The 18,817-nt window shown below is 40.3% G+C and overlaps 1 protein-coding gene across 36 annotated transcripts in view; it reads left to right on the top strand.

Annotated features, from left to right (window-relative positions):
* TTLL5 (tubulin tyrosine ligase like 5) overlaps window positions 1-18,817 on the top strand; it is a 269,877-nt gene that overhangs the window by 226,494 nt on the left and 24,566 nt on the right. For 18 of the 36 annotated variants that reach the window (XR_007412723.1, XM_025443965.3, XM_025443966.3 and 15 more), the window contains one exon: window positions 1,689-1,811. The exons of 16 other annotated variants lie outside the window; for them this stretch is intronic. Coding sequence is in view for 17 of the 20 variants with exons in the window: in XM_025443965.3 (XP_025299750.1) it covers window positions 1,689-1,810 (122 nt within the window). In the remaining 3 variants the exon portion in view is untranslated. Of the gene's footprint in view, window positions 1-1,688; window positions 1,812-14,832; window positions 17,910-18,817 lie in introns of those variants that run through there. 2 more of the 36 variants (XM_035720024.2, XM_049113739.1) reach the window with 1 other exon arrangement.

Consider the following 18,817-nt stretch of genomic DNA (forward strand, 5'->3'; position numbering starts at 1 on the left):
CCACTGATGGTGACCTAGCGACCTTGTTCTTCTCATTATGAACATTAAATGAGGTAGTGAATGTGAAAGCTGCCAACAGAAGGCCTGGAATGCACCACGAACGTTACTTTTTCCTTGACTTCCCTACTTCAAACTAAACATTCAGAGTTTGCTATGGAAGGGAAGGTGTAGAGTCAGCAAATTTGGAAACTTGAGAAGGAAGCTAGCGTGAGGGCCTTTGGCTCAAAGCCAAAGCCATTGGCCTTCGTTCTTTATAACTATGGCGTTCTTGAGTTCTGAAGTGGCGATGGTGAACTAAAATAGCAGAGAGCCACAGATTAGATAACTGGCATTTCTCTCGTGCTGACTTTGTAGTGTAAACCCCCACTCTTAGAGGGTCTGAAGCCATCCCAGCTGCCCTCATCCCTGGCCTTCGCTTCTTCCTACATCTTTTCTGTCCTGGAGCCCCGCCTCTGCCTGCCCCCCACCCCCTGCCCCCAGCCCAATTTGTTGTTGTTTAAAGCTCTTGTGGGTCTGTAGTTGGTGGAAGGATTCTTACTACCTTTTGAACACCGATGCTGGATTTCATTTACAAGAAGTAAGAAACAATGTCCTTGTTAAATATTGGCTATTTGGGGCCTTGGTAAAACACACTTTAGCTTTATCCTCTTTCTTTCAATGTGGTTGGGTTAACAGCTGCCCACTTCACTGTCCCCCAGTGAGACAAGAGACAGCAACTTATTTTAATACAGAGTAAACCCAGTGGAGCATAAATTCTAAGGATCTAGAAGTCACTTTCACTTTTTTAAAAAAGAAATTATTTATTTATTTTATTTTATTTTATTTTATTTTATTTTATTTTATTTATTTATTTATTTATTTATTTATTTATTTATTTATTTATTTATTTATAAAAGACACAGAGAGAGTGAGGCAGACTCTCCGCAGAGCAGGGAGCCCAATGCAGGAATCAATCCCAAGACTCTGGGATCATTACCTGAGTCAAAGGCAAATGCTTAACCAACTGAGCCACCCAGGCACCCCCACTTTAACTTTCAAGCAAACTTATTTGCCTGGCACTTCTCAGCGGAATGACCTATTTTTATTATTAAATTCTTATTCTTTTTGCCAAGCGTTATATAGTAGTTATAGATCCTGGATGGATCTGAAGTATAATAGATTAATAATGAAAATAAGTAATGCTCGTGAGATGCTTTCCCTGGTGGCTTATATCCTTTATTGCTCCCACAACATTCTTCTTTCCCCAAAACTAGAAGGGTAAGAATTTGGGTTGATTACCCACCCATACGGTATTAGAAAACAAAGGGCACAGGTTGGGTGTTTGGCAGAAATTGCCGTGGCAGCATCTGGGCAAACGATGATCCCCTAAAACATAGTTTTGTTTTGTTCTTGTTTTATAATTTACTCATTTTCTTGGAATACACATAGCTGTTAATTTTCTCCTTTCTTTATGTTCAATGTATATCTCAGTCTTCTCTTTCCTTCTTTGATTCCTTCTGTCACCTGCCACCTAATGCTATATCCTGGGCAGTTTTCCAGGCCGGTGTCCCTTTGCCATTCTCTCTGGTTGTTGTCCTAGCCTAAAACCTAGTTTTAGATTTGACCTCTTGTCCTTTCACCAAGATGAAATAAAGTGTTAAGTAGGGTTTTTTTTTGTTTTTTGTTTTTTGTTTTTTTACATTTTTCAGGATCTTTGGAAGCTCCCCAAGTTATTTTCGCCAGATCCAAACTCTTGCCCACACAATCTGGAGCCCTTGCTACAGTAATAGGACAGAGAAAATCAAAGTCGGTGAAGTCAGGGCCAATTTAAGGTAACAGTAAGAATAAAAGCATATTTTTTATTATAACTTGCTGACTTTATATCACAGCAAGAGGCTTAATAGCTATCAAGAGAAGTGATAGTTTCTCAAAATGACAAAGAAATTGGCATTTTATAAAACCAGAGCTCAGAAGGGCTCCAAACTGTGGGTCAAAGCTACCGCTAGCTTGCCTCTGTAATGGCGTACCAGTAGGTGGCGCTGTGGCAGTAAGAAATTTCCTTATCATTGTGGAGGCTTTTGTTTAAAAATATGGAGATGTTAAAGCCAATCAAAGGAAGAAACTAAAGCCATAATTAAGTTATCACAGGTAAAGTGTAACAGTACATCAGAGAACATGATATTTGAAGGTCAAATTGGAATAGCCTCTAAAGAGAATGAATATTGTTAAAGATACTGATTATTAAAGAAGACTTTTAGAGTTGCATAGTTTGTGAACTAGACCTCCAGATAATGAGAGGCAGGAAGGGATGAAATTTTTAGAAAAGGTTTTTTTGGTGAGGTCTATTAATTAATTATGCTTTTTTTTTCTGAGTTAAGATAAGCATATGCTATAATTCGCAACAAAACAAACTGTAAATTACACACCAGTCTACTGCTCATCCATAAAAATCTCCAACATTGAAGGGATGGCCTGACTTGATCTTGTGAAGCTGTACCCACACCACCAGTGCTGCCCCACAGTATTTTGTTCCCAGCTGTGGCCTTAAAATTCTCCAGAAAATTCTATGAAACCACAAGGTTTTGATGATTCCTTTCCTCTTTGCTCTACCATACACACTAAAGCATTAATGGCACACCTGCTATGAGCTTACTACCCTTCTTACCTCTAGGGGAATACTTGTAAACTTATTTGAGAAGCATTATTCATCAAAATACCCCAGGAGAGCAAAGAAGGGAGGAAAATTATTTACCCACTGCAGGACTCATTTACATTGGATCAGAAAGCTTCAAATATCTTTCCCCAGCCCATCTAAAATCTTTCCAAAAAGGAATGAGAGGAGAGAAGGGAACACCAAATCCATGGCTTGGTCATCTACCAGAATGTACCAGAGGAACTGAAGATAGCCAGAATTCTATTGGTGATACTTCACCAGTGGGTCTTTAATTCTGATAGGAAGCAGCCTATCCAATGATGAGCAACTAATAAAATATTGAAAACTAAAGTGAGAAGGTCAATATTTCCTTGAGGAGACTGGCAGCCAGAAGAATGAATGTGACACCAAGCTCCAAACTAAACCGATGGCCTGCCAAGAAGTACTAATGTCCATCAGTTTCCAGGACTGTGAGACTTGGACCTGCCACAGTTGTAATATCACTTGCCTTAAACCTATCTCATTAGTATCCCTTACAATCCACCCAGAACATTACATGGCAAAATAGGATCATCAGCAAAGAAGCCTTGGGAAAGAGCCCATCTCTCAACACTGAAACCTGTTGCATACATAGCCCTGCTGAGCCTGAGATGCACATAAGCATGATGCCATGCTTTGTGGTTCGCTGAGGCCGTGAGACATCATGCCAAGTGGGTATGGACTCGGAATACAGAGTGCGTCAGAGGGCCTCAGAAGACCAGCCTCCCATGGTGCCAGGTAACAGCTGAGCGGCTCCAGAGCTGGGCCCACCAGCCTGGCAGATGGCAGATGGCCATGGGCTGCCTCTCCCCGAACAGGAGAAATAGGTCATTTACAAAGTAAAACGGCAGAATGCCAGAGTCCATAGCCCATCATGTGGATGCTTGCTTTCTCCTCTTTGGGAATGCAGTGTAGGCAGAAACGCTGCATGGGCAGAGGTCCCTTCAGCCACAGTCACAAAGGAATGTTATCACCAGCTATAACAGTCCTAGAACCTCTTCATATATGGGTCTAGGGAGGCAGACAGGAGATGAGAAGACTGAAGTCATATATGGGTCTAGGGAGGCAGACAGGAGATGAGAAGACTGAAGTGTGTTTGCATAGCGTGTTCTCTAAGACTGAGAAAACATCAGGTGTCCTTGTCAAAGAACGAGCCACCTCAGGCAAGGGTTGTATTTAAATTCATGCACATTTTTGTGTCTTCTTAGATTCCGTATTGTCTGTTTGGCATCTCTGCACCACAGAGCCCTTTAACTATGGTTTCTGTATTCTTGATGGTTTCGCATTTGGGGCCTCACTGAGCCAGGGAGAGACTCCCTTTCCCAAGGCCAGCTAATGTCCTTCAAACAAACCAACTAATACCAAGGTTATAGTCCCAACCACCTCCTTCTCTAACTCTCACATGGAAACCCCACATTTTCCTTGACCCAGGTCACTTCAGGGCCAGGTACCAGGTAGCTAGAGACCACTGCTATAGGCCAAAGCCCACTAGAATCATTAAAACTAGCCAATCTTAAGCTGTTTACCCTACCCCGCCTTGCCTTTTCTGGAGATATCCCAAATAAGGCTCTGGCCTAGACTTTCTCCTCGCTCCTGTCTTCTGCCTCCTGATTACACTGGTGTTTTCCCCTGTGAGGCATGTAGTGACCCTCTCTCCGGGACCCTGAGTATAATCAGCTTCTTGCTGCCGAGCCTTGTCTTCCATAGCCACACTGACTTGACCACACCATACCCAACTCATACATTCTTAGAACACACAGAGATAGAGTATCGTTAATGTTGTAGTTCAAGGACCTAGAAAACAAATCTGAATCAATTAGGCTTATATCACCAAGTTCTAAGCAACTGGTCACAGCACTCACTTCATTATTGGCTGTATTCTACGAGTGATGTTTTAGCAGTACGTGCAGTGCTAGCCTCAGACTGGTTGCAGCCGCTCGAGAAGGATGTGGATGCCTCTACATGGCCAAATCGCCTGGCTGTCAACCATTGAAATTTCATGCTTTCCTGTCCTGAGGCCTCTTTCTTTTCATTTGGTAACTGTTTCTACATTCAGAAACAAAACTCAAGCATAACAGAACAACCTGGTTGGAAGTCGGGGAGGAACCAATCTGGCTTTTGGTTTGGAGTAAGTAGGGGGGATACTTCTAAGATCCCACCCAAAGGGGGTTCATTTGCCTTAAAGAAAATGAGGGAACTCTGTTTCTGAAATGGATTAAGATGTGGACCACTGAGAGAGATAGCATCAGAAAACTGATATTGTCTCTTGCTAAGCTGGCAAACTCCCAAGAGAGGAGTGATGATTCTTCAATTGTTAACAATTACTACTTTGTTATAAAGAGACATGGAAAGTGAGGTGGCCCCTTTCTCAAATTACATTTATGTTACAGAAGCACACACACCGGCTGGAAAAAATGTTTGGCACCCTAAGTTGTTAGACTTGTGCTTACCATTGCAGCTTGTAGCAGATTCGTATTGTCCCATGTAATATCCATTCACTTTGGGTGGAAAAGGATCCTGTTTGTTCTTGTATTCCTGAACTGGGCAGGTAACCAGCGTAACATTGCCTTACTTTGTGAGTTCCTATACTTATCACTCAAGTTATCAATCTTTACTCTGTGGTTATCCATCCCATGAACCCACACATCTTGCTGCTGGTTTCAAAGAAATGCTTGTTATAGGCACATACCTTTGCTTTATCATCCTTATATCCTCAGGTCATAATTGCTCCTGAAAGTTCTAAAGAAAGAAAATGGCATGCTAAGCCATGCCTGTCTTTGGAAAAAGCAAGCTTTGTGCCTGGAAATATTTACAACTCTGCTTGCCTGGTCTGTAGAGTTTACTGGGCTGCAAAGTGTGTGGGCGGGTAACCGTAGGGCATTGAGAATGGTGACTGGAAGTATAATGCTCCATTGGCATGATTGACATTGACATGTATTCTTTCAAATTATAATTATAAAGAAAAAGACTCAAACTCTCTTGTCATCAGAATGAAGAGCATCACTAGTAAACGTAAAACAGTAGCCTCTTATACTTCTTTGTATACTCCTCTTTCAAACATGCAAGTATCTCCATTCAGGACTTCCACAGGTATCAGGAGCCCTCTTCCCTAGAAACCTAAATCCAGGTTAAGTAGTTACGTGATACCAGAGAGGAACAGCTTGAATGCACAGAATGTCCCTTTAGCTCTAGTGATAAAATGTAGTGTGTATCCCCAGTATAAAAGGATGATATAACTTGGAAAACCAACCTAGTTGTAAGATGACGAGGTGAATTGGAAGGTCGACTGGTTAGAAGTTGCAATTTTACTGTTATTTGTTTATGGTTATCAGCTAGAAAAACTATTCTTTTTATGTTCAATTAGACTGAAAAGTGACTGAGGTTTCTGCACCCCCCCCCCCTTTCCATTCACTTCTCATTTGCTTCCTAGGGAAATTAAGACACGTTTGTTTGGTCATGGGATGAACCCAAATGAAGATGTTTTAGAATTTGAGGTTGGGGTGTGTGTGTGTGTCTGTGTGTGTGTGTGTGTGTTTTCATTTATTGTGGCTGAGCTGCAAAATGCATTAGGTAATTAGTTGTTTCTAGTTAATCAGATATTGGAACAGGGCATCTTGAAAACCGGAGCTCTTTTTTAGAAATACAACTCCTTGCAGGCCTTCCATGTTTAGCCATCCTTGCTGTTTTCTGAGATAAATTGCTGTCATATGTAAGTACGTATTCTTACCCCTTCCTCTTTCATGCAGAGAAGTCGAGCTGTCTCAATAGTCTTTTGATTATCAAAAGAGAGACAGCCTAAGTTTACCTCTGTTAAGGAAAGTTCGTGTACCATAAGCAAAGGGAACAGTTTCAGGGGCCAGACGTCATAAAAACCCACAGCCATATTTGGGACAATTAGCAGTGCCTACTCAGTGGCTCAAAGCAAGTCTGTTAGTCCATCCCTGTGCCCAGGTCTGTGGCTGGCTGCCACCGTCCTCTGGATTAGCGACCCCACCATACTCAGGACCCCACCTCTCAGCATGATTTCTCTCTCCACTTCTTACATTCAGCTTTCAGAAGACAGAATTAGAATACTTGGCATTCATTCATCCGACAAAGTGCCACTGGTGTGCAGAACTAAAGGTGGCAGCTGCTACCTTGCAGACAAATGCCAGCCTGCTACCAGGATTGCATGATTACATGATACAGAGCTGCCAAGTTAGGCGTTTCTGGCAATTTTCTTCAGGTAGCAGGTACAACATATTTTTCACCACTATAGTGCATAAAGTCTTAAAATATAAAACCACACACAGTAAAATAATAAAAGATAAAGCGAAAATCAAGGCCAAAAGTCAAGAGATTTCAAATTTTTCAAATATAAGACCAAATAAAATTACAATAATCAAGGTTAAATTTGGTTCTGAGTCCTCTGTAACAGTCAAGACAAAAAGGGAAACATGATATACATTAGGGTATATAGTTCTCATTTTCAGAAAGGAAGCCATACTCTAGAGGAAAATTCAGCCTTTTCCTAGCTTTTATTCTAAAAGAAATATTTCAGCATGTGAAATTTAGAGAGGACACCGAATGAAGTAACAGTACTCTCACAACACAGCACCGTGTTTCATGAGGCTACTTCTCAGTGTGAGCTACATGAAGGCAAAATGTGTCAGTGCAAGTCAGTAAAGACAGTTTTGTGAGGGACCAAACCATTATAGTCTGAGTCTCTTTGTGGTCCAACATCATCCAAGGGTAGGATAGTGATTATGAAGAGGATTGGATAGATCGCATGTGTCTTAGACAATCCTCCTCATAACCTCTTTCTGTCAATTGCTCTGTAAGAGCTAGTTGTGCTCTTCGGCAAGGATGCAGACGCCTAGTCTTCCGCATGGCTCGTTGAAGATGCGCAGATCGCAGATGTGCTTTGCAAAGCAGGTGGCAGAGGAAACGTCTCATGAAAACTGCAGAGCCAAGCACTGTTCTCATCCATCATATGGCATGTTCGTTCTCCGTCCCTTTCTTCATATTTAGGTCCCTCTGCGTAGGCGCCATCTGCCTCCTCTTGCCTGCTTCCCTGCAATGTGACTAATTCCTATTTGTCCTTCCTCCTTCCTAACCCAAACCCATTCCCATCCCCAATATGATTGAGGTGCTTTTTGACTGTGCTTACTTCTATCTACTGTGGCATTTACAACACTGTAGGATCTTTCTGGATTACTTGCCCATTCCCCCATTCCCTTGCCTGGAGGGCAAGGAGGAGATCTCAGTTGACTCTGCAACCCTGGGGCCTAGCACAGTGCCCAGGCCATAGTAGGGACTTAAAAAATTGATTGGATGAATGAGTGAATTTTCATATTTTCGCCAACACTTGGAAGCCCTGTCCACATATATAAATCTTTCTTATCCACTAAAGGTCCAGTTAAATTTTAACCCGTCCAGTAATCTATATTTATATAATTAGATTTATCTTGCCATTTTTTTAAATCCCTAGAGCTGCTTACAATTTATGTCACAAAATTTGGCACTTCGTTGTATTTTTGTCATCTTTTGTCCTACTTACTCCTTGGGTAAATTGTCTCCAATAAGACCATAATTCTTTGAGGGTGGGATTAAGTTCCGTATGTTTCTGGAATCCCTAACAACACTCCAAATGCTTCATTACCTTGTAATATCAGCCCTAAAGAAAAGAACACATAAAACGCTTAACATTTTTCTTAAAAAAAAAAATCTATTCTCTCTGTCCTCCTGGCTTCAAGTACAATGCTTAACCTCAAGTTAAAATGCCTTAACCTTAAAGATTTCATAAATAATGCATTTTATTATTAAACATTTTATTATTAAACAATCTTAAAAATCAGAATAACCTTCCTTATAAATTAGTACAGTATTTCTGGCCTATTTCATGCAATATTATAAAACAACTTCCTCTAAAACGGAGAATGACTGGTCACTAGCCTTTAGATTATAACTTCTTATACACATTCATAACCTTACTATGAACTTATCTGCTGTAAAGCAGAATTCAGTATAAAGATGTTCTCCTTTAGACCACATCCAAGGATCTCACTTTAAGGGAACAAAGTTAAAATGAGGTTTAATTTATTTGAAAAAAACATCTTCCTTCAGCTTTTGTTCTTCTATACCAACAGATCGGAGCTCTCTGACCTTATAACACAGATCAGATTTTGTTTTTGAACACCTGTCTTTTTTTATTCTTTTCTGAATTCTCTATGAATTTTTTAGGCTTTTCCTGAATTGTGTAATACCTAGAACTGGTCACCACACTTTAGTCTTAGAGATCCACCTACTATTATGTGTAGCATAAGATGTATCCTTATGGCTCTGGAGTCATGTAATACTTTATTTATATTGTACAGTGCTCTCAAAAGCAAAAGAAGTTCTCTCAACCATTAACTCCTACCTCCTTCCCTACTTTTGTTTCATATTCAGTGCCATAGTATGGGTTTTTCTAAAAACTTAAAAAATACCCAGCAGTGGACTAGATCATATGAAAGTTATATTTTGAGGAACCACCATAGTGTTTTACATAGTGGCCACACCATTTTACATTTCCACCAACAGTGAAACACTTGTTATTTCTTGTTTTTTTTGTTGTTGTTGTTGTTTTTTTGTTTGTTTGTTTGTTTTGATAATAGCCATTCTAACAGGTATGAGGTGGCATCTCCATATGATTTTGATTTGCAGTTCCCTGGCAATTAGGAATGTTGAGCACCTTTACCTATACCTGTTGGCCATTTGCATATCTTCTTCAGAAAAATGTCTATTTGGTTCTTCTGCCTTTTTTAGTTTAAGTAGGCTCCATGTCCAGCACGGAGCCCAGTGTGGGGTTTAAACTCCATAAGCCCAAATTCAAGACTTGAGCGGAGATCAAGAGTCAGACACTTAACTTACTGAGCCACCCAGGCACCCCTCTTCTACCATTTTTCATTGGATTGTTTGTTTTTATTACTGAGTTTATATGAGTTCTTTATGTATTTTGGATATTAAGCCTGTATCAGATATATGATTTGCAGATATTTTTTCCCATTTGGCAGGTTGCCTTTTCGTTTCTTTGCGTTTCTCTTCCTTTTTATTGTGCAGAAGCTTTTTGGTTTGATGTAGTCCTGCTTGTTTACTTTTGCTTTTTTGTTGCCTCTGCTTTTGGTGTCAAATCCAAAAAATCATCACCAAGACCCGTGCCAAGGAAGCTTATCACCTATGTTCTCTTCTAGGAATTTTATGGTTTTAGGTCTTACTTTCAAGTCTTTCATGTATTTTTTTAAGTTAATTTTTGTGTACGGTGTGAGATAGGGGTCCAATTTCATTCTTTAATATGTGGCTGTCCAGTTTTCTCAACACTATTTATTGGAGACTGTTCTTTCCCCTTTGTATATTCTTGGCTTCTTTGTCATAAATTAACTGACCTTATAGCGTGGGTTTGTGTCTGGGTTCTCTATTCTGTTCTGTTGATCAATGTGTCTTTTTATGCCAAGGCCATATGCCATACTGGTTTTGATTACTATAGCTTTGTAATATAGTTTGAAATCAGGAAGCATAATGCCTCCAGCTTTATTCTTCTTGGTCAAGATAGTTTTGGCTCTTTGGGGTCTTTTGTCATTCTATATAAACTTTAGGATTGTTTGTTTATGTCTGTGAAAAATGCCATTGGAATTTTGACAGGGACTGCATTGAATCTGTAGATTGCTTTGGGTAGTATGGACATTTTAACAATATTGATTCTTCCAATCCCATGAGTGTGGAATGTTTTCCATTTATTTATGTCTTCTTCAGTTTCTTTCATGAATGTCTTATAGTGTGTTCAGTGTACGGATCTTTTACCTTCTTGGTTAAATTTATTCCTAGGTATTTTTTTCTCTTTGGTGTAATTGTAAATGCAGTTATTAATTTCTCTTTCTGATAGCTTATTGTTACTGTATAGAAATGTAACAGATTAAACTTTACTGAATTCGTTTATTAGTTTTAACAGTTTTTTTGTGGAGTCCTCAGGGTTCTCTCTATATAATATATCATCTACTAATTGAGACAGTTTTACTTCTTTCCTGATTTGGATGCCTTTTATTTCTTGTGTATGGGTCTCACCTAGGACTTCTAATACCTTATTGAATACAAGCCGTCACATTTTTTCTATTGAGTATGATGTCAGCTGTAGGCTTGTCATATATGGCCTTTATTGTGTTGAAGTATGTTCCGTCTCTACCCACTTTGTTGACTCCTTTTATGATAAATGTATGGTGAATTTTACCAAATGCTTTTTATGCATCAATTGAGATGATCATATAATTTTTAGCCTCCATTTTGTTAATCGTGATGTGTCACATTGATTGATTTGCAGATGTTGTTACACCATCGTTGCATGCATGGAATAAATCCCACCTGACCGTGGTGTTTGATCCTTGTACTGCGTCGCCGAATTCTGTTTGCTACTATTTTGTTGAGGATTTTTGCATCTACATTCATCAGAGATACTGGCGTAAAGTTTTCTTATCTTGTGGTGTCTTCATTTGGTTTTGGTATCAGGGTAATGTTGGCCTTATAAAATGACTTTGGAAGTATTCCCTCCTCTTCTACATTTAGGAAAGATTGGTATTAATTCTTTAAATGTTTAGTAGAACTCACCAGTGAATCTGCCTAGTCCTAGACTTCTGTATGTTGGAAGGTTTTTGATTACTGACTCAATCTAATTTATGTTATGTATATTTTACCTTAATTTTAAAAAAGACTGGATTATATATATAATACACCTAGTACAGTGTTTGGCACTTAATAATAGGTACTCAGTAAATGGTAGTTCTTACTATTTGTCACAGTTCAAAGCACATGATATCTTTAGTTTCCATTATGATCTTTGTGGTCATATTGTTGTTAAACAATATCAAAAGCTAGGTTCCCTTAGAAAGCAAACTCTAAGATGGAGATTAGGGTGTAGGAGGTTTATGAAGGGATGCTCCTGGGATCAATTCCTATAGAAGGGAAGGGAATGAAAGGAAACAGGATTGGACAATGGGAGAAGTTGAGCTGTGGCACAGTGACAAGGAAGGCTTCAGTGGTGCCACAGGCAGTGTAAAGCCGGCCTGTCAGAGCCATGAGTTGTGAGGTAGCTGGGATACTGCTTTGTATGTACTTTACGTTGATCTGTCATCAGATACGGGCTGCCTGGGAAAAGGACATGCCCTTGAGAGTTAAAACTCATGTTTCCATGGCTGAGAGTCCATTCAGGCTTATCTCTAGTCCTCTGTATTAATGAGTAAAATTTCCATGTTGTCAATCATATCGGTGAGGAAAGAATCAGGAAATTTTCAGCTTGCTACCATAGTGCTTTTCAAATGATTGGTATTAGAGCGCTAGTTATTTTCCTTTTCAGGCCTGCGTGGACTGGTACTTTTGTAAAATACACTAAAAATAAATGACTAGAGAAACTAAATAAGAAAAGAAGACATCTAACACATAAGCTCAGATTCATTATTAGATTCACCAGGTATAATAATACTGCTGGCCATTTTCTGTAACAGGTTTTCACCACCTACTTTCTAATTCTAAGTTTGTCTCATTGTAGACTAGTAACAAGGAGTTCCCAGGCTGGTACCAATCTGGGTCTCTACTCTAAATAGTCCTAGGTTATAGGACTCTTGCAAAACATTGTCGATGTCCTTCCTAGCTGACACTGCCCATATATATATTAGGTTAAGTGAATGTTGTGCTTCAACCTTGAGACCTAATCTTTGCTGTTGTGGGGGAATCCATAGTTCTCTTCAGGTTTGGCCTGAATCCAGAAATACCATGACTACCACAAGGTTCCAGGTATAAATAGTCCTAAAGCCATTTCCTTTTTTTTTTTTTTTTTTTTTTTTAAGATTTCCAGGTATAAATAGTCCTGAAGCCATTTCTTTTTTTTAATATTTTATTTATTTATTTATTCATAGAGACAGAGAGAGAAAGAGAGAGAGAGAGAGAAAGGCAGAGACACAGGCAGAGGGAGAAACAGGCCTCATGCCAGGAGCCCGACATGGGACTTGATCCCGAGACTCCAGGATCACACCCCGGGCTGCAGGCGGCACTAAACTGCTGCACCACCGGGGCTGCCCCCATTTCTTACTCATCTGCATCCTCCTAGAATCAATTACATTTATGAGAAAAGATACGGAGTTTATAAGGATCTAATAGATGAAAGGGACAAAGACCATTTTCTTGTTTTGTCCGTCATCAAGCAACTCCTATTCCTGGTACTAGGAAAACTGACTCATCTCTTAGCATCATCTTCTCAGGACATTTGGTGTTAGGATAGGGAGATAAGAGAACAAGGAAAAGAGGTCTGCCAAGTAGAATATAACCTTCAGAAAAGAGGTACTAGTTAAAAACAAAGGGGTCTTGATATAGCCAAAGAGTTTATCAGGCTTTATCATCTAATTCAGGGAGTTTGACCTACCCATGGTTGAGGCTTTGGTTGATCTGTGAATCTGTGAATGCCTTTATTTGAGAGGATGCTCAGAGAGATCCAAAAGCTGCTGTTGACTTAACTCTCTAGTTTAAAACATGGATTCTGTTTCCCTACTTGCAAGGAGTCAAGCCCGAGTCACCAAACATTCTCATTTGGACCTGCCGTACTAGCTTCTCACAGCATAACCCTTGACATCCTTGCCCTTTCTTTCCGTTCTCCATGTCACAATGAACTGAACTTTTCAAAATGCAAACTATTTCTGACACACCCATCACTTAAAGCCCTTCAGAAAAGCTTACCATTACTCTGAAGATAAAGATAAAACTAGATAAAAGGTCTTATACGGCATGCCTACCTTTCATCCTGACCTCATACCACCTTCCATCCGTGCTTTCTCCACACTAGCCGTCCTGGCCTTGTCCGAGGTCCCCCAAAATCCCTGCATCCACAGAGCTTCTGCAGATACTGCTTCACCTCTGATGCTCTGCTCCTGCCCTTGGGTACATTTGCTTTCTCTGGCTTCTCTGATAAGACATGTCCCCATTTCACAGAGACCTGTGGTGGTGCATGTGTTACAGATCCTTGTGATCTTCCATTAGTGTCTGTCTTCCTCACTAGACTGTGTCCATGTTACTCACTTTCGTACGCCCCAAGTGGAGCATAAAACCTTCTGTAGAGCAGGCCTGCTGTAGGCATTTGTGGTTGAGTGAGTTAGCAGTTCTCTTCCCCACTCAGAGAAAACTAAGGCTTCAGTCCACATAACTGATGGATGGAGAGGCTGGGTTTGGACTCACATGTGACCTCAAAGCCCTTGCTGTTCACCACTACAATAACAGCAACAATGGCCCTCATTTTATCAAGCTCATGTTATATGCCAGGGGCTATGCTCAGCGTTGCAGACCTGTCACATCTCATCTTCTTCAACCCTACAAAGATGGCTTTGTTATCTAGTTTGCACATGAGCAAACCAAGGCTGAGGGAAGTAAAGTGTCTTGTCCAAGCCACACAATCAAGAGTGGAGCTGAAATCCACAGCCAGACAACTTTAGTTCCAGAACTCACTCAATTGCCTCGTCCTATAAAAATGGTAGGCCCCTCAAGATGATTTCATTTCCCCAGCTTCCTTTCCTAAGGGAGTGGGGTGGCTGGTAGCCTGGCCCTCAAGCCTGACTCTCTCTCGAGTGTCTGGTGGTTCTCTCCGGTCACTCAGGGGGATTCCTGGAGGTGTGGAAGCATATGTGGGCAAGGTGGGCTTGCCTTTCTCCAACCATTTAACATTTCCTGTGTGGATGGAGCCAACCATGGGAAGGGTGAGGATAAGGATCAAGCTGGGCTTATGCCTCCACTCCCGCTGATAGGATGGTTGGGAAGGTGATGATCTTTCCCTCACCTCCCACAACACCTCTGGAGGGGCAGCAGTGCTGACTGACAGAGGAGACTTTGTTGGGAACGGAGCAAGGAAGCTGTGCAGCAGGAGGGGATTGGTGGTGGGAGGTGGGAGGGCTGGGGGAGAAAAGGGGAGGGGCAGAAGAGCATTCCATGCAGGACAAACTCGAAAAATTAGTGGCTTATATAAGTAAAGGATTTATTTTTTCTTACACATCAAGAAGTTCAGAGACAGGAAGTCCACAGCTAGCACAGCTCTTCAGAGATGTAATGCAGGAGCCAGGCTCCTCTCTCCTGCTCGACCAACCCTGAAGCATTGGCATTCATTTTTTTGATTACAGGGTGGTTCCTGTTCCCACTGGCGTTGTGTCTGTGTTCCAGGCAAGAAGAGGGGTTGGGAAAAAGGGCAAAAGGCAGATGCCAGCTAAACCTGCCCACTTTAAAATAGCCCAGGAGTTCTAACGAATTCATCATTGGCCAGGCCACCCCAGGCCCACTTCTCCTAGCAACAAATGAGTCTGGAGAGGTAGTATTTTGGCTGGGCACACTGCCTCCCTAAGTTTCTCTTATTGAGGGAGAAGGGGAGAAAGGGTGTTGAGAAACCCATCAGTTTCTGTCACAACACGTCTTCTTTCCATTGTCTCCTCCCTTGTTGAATGGAGTCCATCACCTTTCTGTGGCCCTTCTCCACCAGCTTCTTGACTCTGCAAAGAGGAGCATCATTCCTTAACCCTAGTCTACCTAGAGCTGGCTCTTAGTATGTGAGGGCTGGGGTACCTGATACCCAGAGGTTTCAGGAACACACAAGAGTCCCTGTCTTCCTGGAAGAAATGTCATGACATGAGGAAGATGGAAAAAAAAAAAAAAAAAAAGAGCCATAAGGAAAAAGAAGAACCCTATAAATGTGTTTCTTAATTAAAATGATAAATTTGCTCTAAGCATAGTACAAATTTACAGTAGAACACATTCATTTGCATGAACTATTCACTGTTTGCTCCTGATTGTTCTGTAGCAGAATGATTATGCATACCCAAATTATTCAGGTTAACCTTGTTGTAAGTTTAACTTTATTACAATACTAAATTCTTTCCATGTATGTTGCCTTCCTAAGATTTGCTCACAGTACAGTGGCTTCAAAAACTGAGACACCCAGGTTACTAATAACTCTGTTTCATTTAAAGAAAAATTTCCTTATGCTTCAAGTCTTTGCTGAAATTCTCCAAAAAGAATATAGCTAGAACATGGTAGTAATGAGTCAGAGAATTTTAAACAGGATGTAAAACTAACAATAAATACAAAGGTATAAATACAAATACAGTAATCAAGACAATGTGGCATAGGACAGATCAATGGACTGGAACTGAGAGTCCAGAAATAAATGCACACATGTATGGCCAGTTGCTCCTTCATCAAGGTGCCAAGAGGAGAAATTGATCTTTTCAACTTATGATTGAAGAGATTGGTGGTAGTGGAAAAGTTGGCTATCCATGTGCGAAAGAATGAAGTGAGATTCCTTCCTCATACCATATACAAAAATGAACTCAAAATTGATTTAAAAAAAAAAAAGATCTCAATGTAAGGGCTAAAACTATAAAAATTCCTGGAAGAAACATAGGAGTAAATATCCACATCCTTGGATTAGGCAACAGTTTCTTTGATATGACATCAAAAAGCACAAGCAACAAAAACTAAATGGATTGGACTTCATCAAAATTCAAACATAGTCTGCTTCAGAAAGTGCCACCAAGGCATCACAATCCCAGACTTCAAGCTCTATTGCAAAGCTGTGATCATAAAGATAGCATGGTACTGGCACAAAAACAGACACATAGATCAATGGAACAGAATAGAGAACCCAGTAATGGACTCACAACTCTATGGTCAACTAATCTTCGACAAAGCAGGAAAGAATATCCAATGGAAAAAAGATAATCTCTTCAACAAATGGTGCTGGGAAAATTGGACAGCCACATGCAGAAAAATGAAACTGGATCATTTTCTTACGCTGTACACAAAAATAAGCTCAAAATGGATAAAAGACCTAAATGTGAGACAGGAATCTATCAGAATCCCAGAGTAGAACACAGGTAACCTCTATGACCTCAGCCGCAGCACATCTCGCTAGACATGTCTCCAAAAGCAAGGGAAGCAAAGGGAAAAATGAACTAGTGGGACTTTATCAGGATAAAAACCTTTTGTTCGGCAAAGGAAATAGGCGACAAAACTAAAAGACAACTTACAGAACAGGAGAAGATATTTGCAGATGCCTTATCAGATATAAAGGGCTAGTATCCAAAATATATAAAGAACTTAACAAACTTAACACCTAAAGAACAAATAATCCAGTCGAGAAATGGGCAGAAAACATGAATAGACATTTCTCCAAAGAAGACATACAAATGACCAGCAGACACATGAAAAACTCAACATCACTTGGCATCAGGAAAATACAATCAAAACACAATGAGATACCACCTCACACGAGTCAGAATGGCTAAAATTAACAAGTCAAGAAACAACAAATGTTGGCGAGGATATAGAGAAAGGAGAACCCTCTTCCACTGTTGATGGGAATGCAAGCTGGTGTAGCCACTCTGGAAAATAGTATGAGGGGTCCTCAAAAAGCTAAAAATAGAGCTACCCTACAACTCAGCAATTGCACTACTAGGTATTTACCGAAAGATACAAATACAGTGATCCAAAGGAACATCTGTACCCCAGTGTTTATAGCAGCAATGTCCACAATAGCCAAACTGTGGAAAGAGCCTAGATGTCCATTGACAGTGGATGGATAAATAAGGTGTGTGTGTGTGTGTGTGTGTGTGTGTGTGTGTGTGTGTGTGTGAGAGAGAGTGTGTTGGAATATTATTCAGCCATCAAAAAAAAGAAATCTTGCCATTTGCAATAACAAAGACGGACCTAGAAAGTATTATGCTAAACCAAATAAGGCAGTCAGAGAAAGACAGTTACCATATGATTTCACTCATATATGGAATTTAAGAAACAAAACAGAGGATCATAGGGAAGAGGAAGGAAAATTAAAACAAGACAAAGTCAGAGAGGGAGACAAACCATAGCAAACAAACTGAGGGTTGCTGGAGGGGAGGTGGTGGGAGGGATGGGGTAACTGCATGATGGACATTAAAGAGGGCATGTTATGTAATGAGCACTGGGTGTTACATACAACTGATGAATCATGAAAGGGTTGCAGAAGGGGTGGTGGGTTGGGGAATGGGGTGACTGAGTGATGGGCACTGAGGGGGGCACTTGATGGGATGAGCACTGGGTGTTATACTATATGTTGGCAAATTGAACTTAAAAAAAATTTTTTTAAAGTATGAATCATGAACACTTACTCTGAAACTAATAATACATTATATGTTAATTGAATTTAAATAAAATAAAATTTAAAAATAAATTTTTAAAAAATGTGCTACCAAGAAAGTAAAAAGACAACCTATAGAATAAAAGAAAATATTTGCAAATTATATATCTGGCAAGGGACTTAACTCTAGAATATGTACAGGTTTTGTACAGGTCAACAATAAAAAGACAACCCTGTTTAAAAAATGAGTGAAGAATTTGGGTATTCCTCCAAAGAAGATATTCTTGCAGAGTGAAGTAGTGATGCAGGCTACAACATGGATGGACCTTAGAGAAATGTAGAGCCAGTCACAGAAGACCACATATTCAATGATTCTATCTGTGAAATGTCCAGACAAGCAAATCCACAGAGACAGAAAGTAGATCAGTAGTTGCCTGGGGCTGGGTGGGGAGGAGGTGCTTTGGGGACCAATAGGCACAGGGTTTCTTTTTGGAGTAATGAAAGTGTTCTAAAATGAGATTGCGGGGATGGTTCCACTAAAGACCACTTGAAGTGGGTAAATTTTATTAGTATATAAATTAGATCTCAGATCTCATCTTTAAAAAGTTAATGGTTGATATCTAAAAAGTAAAACAACAACAACAACAAAAAAGCCTGGAGTGTAAGCAGTGAAATTGTGTTTGCTTCTTAGATGGCCAGATTTTTAGTAAGTACTTATTTAATGCCCCCAGCTCATTAATTTGGCAAATATTTGACTGAGTGTACCATAAGGTTGTAAGTAGAAAGATGCCTGCGCCCAGCTCTGCCCCTGGTCTTTTGTGTTTCCAAGTAAGGTGATGTGCGGGGGGGTGGGGGGTGCGGTGGCAGCAGCTGTCCCTGGCCTGGCCTTTCTGGCTTATCTCCCTGTTTGGAAAGGTGTCAGGCTCCAGAGTATTTCTGTTGCTTTAGTCAGCACAGAGCAGGAGGACCTTAACTATAGTTTCAGAAAAGCCTTAAGCTTC

Source organism: Canis lupus, chromosome 8 (genome assembly GCF_003254725.2).
Source record: "Canis lupus dingo isolate Sandy chromosome 8, ASM325472v2, whole genome shotgun sequence".
Classification (NCBI taxonomy): Eukaryota; Metazoa; Chordata; class Mammalia; order Carnivora; family Canidae; genus Canis; species Canis lupus.